Source organism: Haliotis cracherodii, unplaced genomic scaffold (genome assembly GCF_022045235.1).
Source record: "Haliotis cracherodii isolate W230 unplaced genomic scaffold, xgHalCrac1.p SCAF_6, whole genome shotgun sequence".
In the NCBI taxonomy this organism is placed as follows: domain Eukaryota; kingdom Metazoa; phylum Mollusca; class Gastropoda; order Lepetellida; family Haliotidae; genus Haliotis; species Haliotis cracherodii.
The window spans coordinates 32,354,312-32,363,481 of NW_027266319.1; the positions used below are offsets into that span (position 1 = coordinate 32,354,312).

The 9,170-nt window shown below is 40.8% G+C and overlaps 1 protein-coding gene across 1 annotated transcript; it reads right to left on the minus strand.

The window, feature by feature from the left end:
- Positions 1-1,810: 1,810 nt before the first annotated feature.
- LOC139446221 (B-cell receptor-associated protein 31-like) lies at positions 1,811-8,182 on the minus strand. The gene is made up of 5 exons (XM_071227549.1): positions 8,111-8,182; positions 6,223-6,328; positions 4,534-4,634; positions 3,343-3,490; positions 1,811-2,665 (listed from the first exon to the last, which is right to left on the minus strand). The coding sequence occupies exons 2-5, from the start codon at positions 6,312-6,314 to the stop codon at positions 2,497-2,499; spliced, it is 510 nt and encodes a 169-aa protein (XP_071083650.1). The 5' UTR covers positions 6,315-6,328; positions 8,111-8,182; the 3' UTR covers positions 1,811-2,496.
- Between the last annotated feature and the right edge of the window lie 988 nt (positions 8,183-9,170).

The window sequence follows — 9,170 nt, forward strand, 5'->3', positions numbered from 1 at the left end:
TCAAGAAAAGAAATACTAGTACTTGAATTGTGCGACGTATAAAATTCGGTAGAGATGGCCCAATAGCATGTATTTTCTACGTCCATCTGAACATGGGATGGTGAGAACAAGACTATGGCCACCGCGGCGAGATCTTTGTATCGGTGCATCTACCGTCATTGTTTTGTTTGTTTGTTGTTTAACGCCTCACCCAGCAATTATCCAGCTAAATGACAATGGTCTGTAAATAATCGAGTCCGTACCAAACAATCCTGTGATTGACATCATGAGCATCGATCCACGCAGTTAGGATACGATTGACATGCATCAGCCAAATCACCGTGCCTGGCCACCCGATCCTGTTATTGGCCTCTTACGACAATCATGGGTTGCTGACGACCAGTTCTAACTGGGACCTTCACGGGACCTACCACGAGTGAATCACTGTGGTTCAAAACACTACTTTTATGTATCGGTGATCACCAATCACCGCTCAAATTGGCGACTACGCTTCGAAACATATTTTGACAAATTCTCCATCACAGATTTGAAACCTGAACAAAAGAATATTCTGGAATGGATAATAGATGATCTAGATTGTATGGATTCGGTCGTTAAACCCGTAACTATCGTTCGGAATACCCCGTGTATTGTTTCGAGGTTGAATGATCAGAAATCACATTCTGACTGTCACTTTCATGATTTGGTTAGTGACGCTCTGATTGGTCGGATGAAACGTCGTTCTGACATGACACCTAATGGGATGTCTTCAGATCAGCGGCAGTGAACTAAGGTCTGATTTTAATGAGATTGCGGTGATCACCTTTAAAAGTGTTGTTTGCGTTAAACATTGAGATTAACTTCATGAAGATTCAAGATTCTTTATTAACGTATATTTATGCCACCTAAAATACAATATAAATATATATCTGTATCCCTGGTTAGAACAGATGAACAACTGAGACAAACTATTTGCAAAGATTCAGCTTTTAGGTAGATTTCCAACGTCCAACGTGAACCAGCGACCTTCCGAGTGGACGCTGTCTAAGGCGCCGCGTTTCCATGTGCAGAGTTGCGTCCCTTGGGCACGCCAGAAACCTATGATTGTGGGTTCGAATCCCGGTTCGCTGACATCGATATCATTATGTTTCTAGGTTTGTCAGCACCATACCAGTGCTCGTGGGTTTCACCGAAGTGGTAAACGTCTGAGACCTGCATCACTTCGGACTTTTCTCCCACATTGAGCTAACACGCCGCGATATAACTGTAATACTGTTAAAAGCGGCGTTAAACCCAACTCACACACACACACGTTAATTCCATCGTTAAGTCCAAGTTTCCTTTCAGCAACCAATTCAGTGTTGTTTCGTGTCACAAACAAAGATCCAAATATTGATTTCACCAAGACTTGAACGCTCTTTATACTTGCACTATACATAGTTTATTCAAAACCTGTCTGTGAAACTTACCTTCAATGTATTGACATTAAGAACATATAGACAGATGTATCACAATTCCGTTCAAAGGTTTGTGACTTGAAGGGAAATTCCGTTCCGAATTTATTACATGAGAAGCCACTTTATTCCCCAAAAGCACATGTTCCATCTAAAAATATATATGTTTTATTGTTACCAACCACGAATATTTGATAACTTGAAAATGTTCCTCCATTTATTAATCTTGCCACTCACAGTCGATATAGATCTCCTTCTTTTCTGACCCTCACACGTTAACTGCACCCTCACGTCGTGCGTGGGTTTTGTATGCTCCCCTCCCCTCCCCCTCCCCACCCCTCTTTCACCACCCTTGATCCGCCTCTGCCATTGTAAACAGGAAATGACATTGTTGAGGCACAAATGTCTTCGACCATGGGCCTATGGACGCCATTTATGATGAGTAAACTGTAATATAAGGTCACAAAGGGGGATAATGAAAAGCTCATGAACATTTTAAAGTATTGCATTAGGTAATAATATGTCATAGTTTAATATAATTGGAGATTTTATTTCATATTCCTTCTAAGTCTAAGAATAATACTTGCCAAATTAAACATCGTTAACGGGGCGGTCGGGTAGCCTAGTGGTTAAAGCGTTCGCTCGTCACGCCGAAGACCCGAATTCGATTCCCCACATGGTTACATTGTGTGAAGCCCATTTCTGGTGTCCCCCGTCGTGATATTGCTGGAATATTGCTAAGAGCGGCGTAAAACCATACTCACTACAAAACCGATAATGTGACTATCGTCACCGTGACGCTCTACCCAATATACTTCAAATAGCAAACAGATATAATTAAACTGTTTGTGACAGATACGGAAATCCTTTTTGTCCAGGAAAGTCTACTATTAGAAGCCTCGGTTCGTTGTGTTCTCTCAACTGGACCTGACGTTCAGCTACAAGTTACAAGCAGTTAATGAACTTTAAGAAATCATATTATGATGGTAAACTGGTGTTTAAGAAAGAAACTTATTAAACAGGATGCAGTTTCATTGATAGTCCTGTCACAGTGCACCAGACGTTAACCCTCCACTGTGTCAGTAATCCGTCTCCTCGCTGTTGACGACTGGGACTGCCGTAACTGTTGCTGCTGAGCGTTGTTGGACGCCATATTGGTATCTTCCCTACTCTTAAGCCTGTTGATCATGTCAGCGTTGTCAGAAAGTAGAACTACAAGACGTCCGATCACACTGCGAACATATAAGCCAGTGCTTATAATATAAACATCGTGGCATTTACATGAGGATTTAATAGAAGTAACCAAAAGCATCTTTCGCGCAATAGCAATGCATTCCCAGTGATCACATAGCCAGAAAGTTCATCTGGCCCGATGACGTCCTTCGTCAGCAACAGATTCTTTGTACAGCTATATAGATTATGCAAGGGAGTCTATATAAAGACTCCCCGATTGAGCTGACACTCTGTAGGTCTTCCTGTTCAGCAATTGCTTAAGATCGATGCATTTAAACATTAACAATTTGTTAAAGAAATGTTGAAAGAAACTGAAAATTGTACATTATCCATGGCAACCAGAATGACGAGAACGTCGTGAAGTGACTGATTTGGGATAAAAGCCGCTTTGGGCAGTTATGATCAATTACATCATTGTCACCCAAAACTGATACGAGAGAGGTTATCGCCTTGGTGAAACCCACAAGCACGGGTATAGTGGCAACGAATCCCATACGGGTCGGAGGCACAGTTCTGCAAAGCGAAATGTGTCGCCTTGAACTTACGCCTATGGCCTAAAAACGTTTCTGAAACTGTGTATGAATGCCATTTGACATGAAAAGCTTCAGATTTGATCTCCGTGTTAGGGAACATTTTATATCAGACCTCACACCAGAGAAACAAGTGAGTTCCTTACAATGCCAAGACAAGAACAAATCCAGATATGTACAGATTTCGTTGCGCTCGAAACATCTTAGACTGTGCCAACATCCGGGTCTCTGTGGACATCTTCAACTCCTGACCCCTCACGGAGCCACTGTACTTCCAGTTGTCGAGAAGAGAACCTGAGGACATAGAAAACTATCCTTACTCGGCGTCATTATTGAAGGGTTTGTAAGGTGACAGACATGAACATATGCCAACAAGCGTTGAAAGGTCTGGGTGTGTTGACAATGTGATTAACAGTTGAAGAACATGGTGTTTATGCCTATGTCACGATTGGATGCTTTTGTGAAACTGGAAAATGGTCAAGGACTGTAACAAACAATGATTGGAGAAAAGGCTACCTAAAACACACGCCTGAACGCAACCAATGGTTTAGCCCACACAAGTGCAATAGATGATAAGTAACAGTCAGTGTGGGTATAAAATGGTTAATTCCAGATGCATCTGAACTCCACTCTTGGAAGCTGAAAATGCGACGTTTTTTACCAGTTTTATCTGTTATTATCTGAGTGACCTTATTGCGTGATCTTTGCTTGTTTGTTTGTTGTTGTTTAACGCTTCACTAAGCAATATTCTAGATATGTGACGGCGGTCTGTAAATAATCGAGTTTGGACCAGATAATCCAGTGACTGCCATCATGAGCATTGATCCGCGCAATTGGGATACGACTGCATCAACCGAGTCCCTCTCTCTCACTCACACACACACGCACACGCGCACATACACACACGTGCATGCACGTCGCTGTAGGAGTGCAATAATCTTAAACGCGACGTTAAACCCCATTTCGACCCGTGAAGATCCGGATGAGAATTGGTCTTCAGCAACCCATGCTTGCCTTAACAGGCGACTTTGCTTGTAAGAGGCGACTAACTTGATCAGGTGGTCAGTCTCGCTGACGTGGTTGATGCATGTCAATCGTATCCCAATTGCGTGGATCGGTGCTCATGATGTCAATCATAGGACTGTCTGGTCCAAACTTGATTATGTACCGTTATATAGCAGGAATATTACTGAGTGCGGCGTTAAACAACAAACAAACAATTAACAGGTATGGGTAGTTATGGCTATGTCACCGTGCATGTGTGTGTGTTTAGAACAGGCTACTGCAGTCTTGGTAAGTGTATTTCGTCGACTATGTCTTTTCAATGGATATCCTACCTATAAACACAAAGATAAGGACCACAACTGCAGCCCAAAAGTAATATTTGGCATATTCTGTAACCACGAATAACCACCGGGACCGAAACAGTCTCTGCCATCTGCAATAAAACAAAAGTTCAATTAACTTCAATCATGAAGTATTTCAATTTCATCTTCAGCTGTGGAGACGTAACACTACTTTACCGTTTCACTCCAGTGTTGGTTCTAGTTTGGATAATACAGTTTCGTATCCAACACATATAACTATGAGCATCACTCTAATATATCAGTTATGTATTTGAGATTGTCATTGAGCGTTTTCGCCATAGTCTAAAAGGTGGGTGAGTTTCCTTTAACTCCGCTTTGAACAGTAGAGTTATAATCATTACCGTTTGTCAACTTCATGTGGGAGGAAAGCCAGAAGTGATGCAAGTCTTTGACGTTTAACAAGCACGAGCACCGGTATGGAGCTGACAAACCAAGAAATGTCGTTGGATCCATAGTCAACAATACTACCCTCTACATGGTACCGACCGTCTCTGTGGTCTAGTGGTAGAACGTCCGCCCGGAGAGCGGAAGGTCCTGGGTTCGACCCCGGCCGCGTTATTGCACAAAGGGGTTAAAAGATGGTACTTGTTGTTACCCTGTCTGGTGCTCCGAATTAAGGGGCTAAAACAAGGACTGCCGGATCGGAGTCAAAATACTGTGTCTGAGTGAGGTATTCATGTTAAACAGCCTCGTGATATCTCAGTGGGCTAGCACTATAACATCGGCATTAGTCCGGACTAGTACAACATACACACACGCGCGCGCACGTCGATATATAAGTGTAATAATCTTGGACGCGACGTTAAACCCCATTTCACCTCCCCTCACATGGCACCAATCCAGCAATGGTGTCACTGAACGTTGCTCTGAATTACAATCCAATATGAGGAAGCCATATTAAAATATACAAACCAACTCCAACAGTCTACACGAGCGTACAATAACGCAGTCGTTTTGCAGGTGATTTCCCATATGCAGAAAATGCCAGTTAGCGTTAACATATGTAGATCATTACTTTTACCGTAATTAACCTTTATCAACCTTTGCTACTCTTTCATATTACTACAGTTCATCTGTTATGCCATGACATAGCAACTATAGAAAAATACAAGAACTGGGTGGCCCCGATTACACATCGTTATTTCAGTCTTTTTAGTTTGTTGTTGAAATATCAAAAAATTCAGATTTACGAAGGCCCGTTTACTCAAGTCACTGTTAACGGGGTTTAGGGTACGTAAGATCCTGTGTACATAGAATTTGTTTGATGATGCATATGTTTGATATAAAAAAAAAATATATTATATAATATTATTAAAATACAAATTAAAGGACAAGGTCTGGTACATGTGTTAGCTTAATTCAAAAGATTTGCTCTTGTTCACTTATTAAAAAAAATTCTTAGCGAAAACCTCTAAGCTCTTTTCGACACAGTTTAGCCTCACATATGCATTTAGTGTTGTGATAAATCTAAAATATACTCCCGTTAAATGAACAGTTCTAGTCTAGTTCTCATTCATATGAAGGCATCTGATACCTTTCATTACATTATTAAAAGGTGTTTCTCATTTCTAAAAAAATGCGAATCTCGTGGGCCAAAGGGGGGCCCTTATCATACCAAGCCCTTCCAAGATGCTATTATTTATCAAGTGTAATACTTACAGCGTGGGGGAGATCCATGGACAAAGAAGCAATACGGTGACTCCAATCTCCACGTACAGACATCCAGCGGTCAACGTCCATTGCAGAGTCATCTTCGGACCTATATCTGCGTTGTAAAATATGCGTTTGTTTGTTTGCTTCGTTGTTTACTAATAACGCCGCTCTCGGCAATATTCCAGCTATATGACCGTGGCCTGTAAATAATCGTGTCTGGACCAGACAATCCAGTGATTGATGTTGTGAGCACATATACACACACTCTGGGTACGATCACACGACATCAATCAAGTCAGACCCTGGCCACCCGACATTCATGTACGTTGCTGAGACTCATTATAACCCGGAAACCATGAAACGTATGAAAAGTATGAAACGGAGACGCGCCGTTTAGGCTTTCAACACCAATACAACAACCCAGGCACTTCGAATACAGAAACAATCACATTCAAAATGTGAACCATTCTGCATATATCTTATACAACAGACAACATCTAGACATTCTACCAAACGTTTTTGTTCAAGAATATAAGAAACACACAATATATCAATCTTCCCGAGGCAAGGGCGTTAACTGACCATTGAAGTCTAGTTTCCAACCTTGCCGCACTAGGCTCGATCATAGCGCCACCAGTGGCAATTACGAGTTATGCCCCTTCAATGTCCCTCCAACAGACCAATCAGACGGGTCTTACCTCGCGAAGTGCCTTAAATCATGTGAGCACATTGATTAAGAACATGAAGAGATTTGCAAAATATCTGTCGACGCCCAATCGGCGGCACACATGCTTGGCAAATCCTGCAAATCCTGCAAATCCTGCAGTCGACCGATATCTGCACGTTGAAATCCATGTTGTTTGCCAACCGGATGTCTAGTTCGTCACGCGTTTTGATTGGACTATGCACAGACTCGTCAGTCCAGCCATAATGTATCTCCGGAATTCCAGCCTACTTCGGGAAGGGTGAAAACTGGACTTTTATAGTCAGTTAACGCTCTTGCCTCGGGAAGATGCAATATATCATGGCTGGGAGAAGGCCTCGATGTTAGGATTGTTACACTTGAGTGGCCTTCGATGTCTTCTCTGGACAACGACACTACGATGTCCTTCTTTGATTTCAAATCTACTTTCCCAATCTACAGGTAAAGAGGATGTCAGCTTCACTTTCAAAGAATGGTAGTTTACGTTCACTGTCTACTATGGGAAACAACGCTACTTTCACTTTCTGTGACTATGGAAATGTTTCCCTAACAGCCCAAAGGAAAAGAATGAAGGAACTATCACTTTAATTAAATGGCTTAAAACAACCCTACTTTCACTTTATGTGACTACGAGGAAAAAACAACTTTTATTTGCTTTATTTCAAGAGAAGCTTGTTTCCACTTTCTACGATGTAAATCAACACTTTCCTTTCGCTGTAAATATACCTTTACTTTTCAGTTTCGTTAAATGACATTTGCCTTTGTGGATTGCATTGTGAAAGAGCATACTTTCATTTTCTTTGGGTATATACAAATCAACTTCCACTTTCGACAGGAATAGTGCATAGCTACTTTCACTTTCTTATACATCTATTTTCATGAATGAGATATTTGGACCTGCCTGCTTCTATATATTTTTCGGAGTTGTTTGTACGGTTTAAAAAAAATTGATGGTACCTTGGGGGTTTAATTTTGAACTCTACGAAAAATATAAACTAATTTAATCAGACCTAAACGCCATGAAAGATAAAAACATATTTATTCCAACACCCTAAAACAAAACAAATATCCATTAAAACGCCTATGATGTTAGGTTTTTTTATCTGAAATACTATTTCTCCAGTAGTAACAGGTGCCTTAGTGACACTAGAGGACATTGTCATATGAAAGATAATATTTAAAACAGCTTACCGTGAGCGTCCAAACTGACTGTGTTGTCAAGCCACGAGTGAAGTACGAATCGATTACTGACTGAAGTCAACAGCTGTATATTAGGTCTGAAAGAGACTTTTGTCTAAGTATTGGCTATAGCTCAATAAGGCTATCTATAGCGCTGGGTATTGCACAGTCACATTGCACAAGTATAAACATGACGAGTCAAAATATACATGTACATATTCAGGGAAGTGGAGTTGTTTTTGTTTTTGTTGTTTTTGTTTGTTGTGGTGTGGTTTGTATGTTCCTTGAGTAATTGAAGAAATTGCTTAGAAACCACTGTGGCCGGTGTGAGTGATAATGCTTAATACTTTTCACGTCCAAAAATGAAATCTCATTGTGGTCACATTCCATAGTGAATGAAATCAGAGGATGGATCGAATCCAGAATCTTCCGGAAATTGTGTAACTCTTTCACTATTGAGCACCAAATAATAAAACAGTCGTCCAGATATCTTCTCCATGTTTCACTAATATCTTTAGCTGTATTTTCATCCATCAAATGTTCTACTTTGGAATATAACATTTTTTCAATGTATCCCATTACCAGAGTGGCGTATGTGGGTGCTACTTTTGTTCCCATGGCTGTCCCGTTTATTTGCTGATAAAACTTGTTGTTGAAATAGAACGTATTGTTCTCTGGTATACATTTCAAAGATTCCATGATGAACCTATGCGTGAAATTGCAGTCAATGGCATCTGACTGCTAATTCAACCAATATTGCACCGCTTCAAGTCCTAGATCATGGGGTATATTAGTATACAAACGTTTCACGTCAAAGGTAACTAGAACAGCATCCGTTGGTATGACTTCCAGTATGTGACTTAAAAAGTCTATATCATCTCGAACAAAACTTGGACCTTCTTCGTGAGATGTTTCAGAATTATATCTCTGAAGTTGCTCAAACGTTGAGTAGGACTATTGGGGCCTCCAACAATAGGCCTAAATGTCTTTAGGGTTATTGATTTCCACATATTCACAATTCTGTTCCTTACTGCTGAGTTTATCTCTTGACTTTTGTGTATTTGTGGCACGC

Excerpts from the sequence above, each read along its gene's own strand:
- LOC139446221 (XM_071227549.1), bottom strand. The coding sequence starts at position 6,314 with ATGACTCTGCAATGGACGTTGACCGCTGGATGTCTGTACGTGGAGATT. Across the intron at positions 4,635-6,222 it reads CCATGGATCTCCCCCACGCT|ATGGCAGAGACTGTTTCGGT; the intron begins GTAAGTATTACA and ends GTTTTATTGCAG. Across the intron at positions 2,666-3,342 it reads TTTGTTCTTGTCTTGGCATT|TGTGATCGGACGTCTTGTAG; the intron begins GTAAGGAACTCA and ends ATATGTTCGCAG.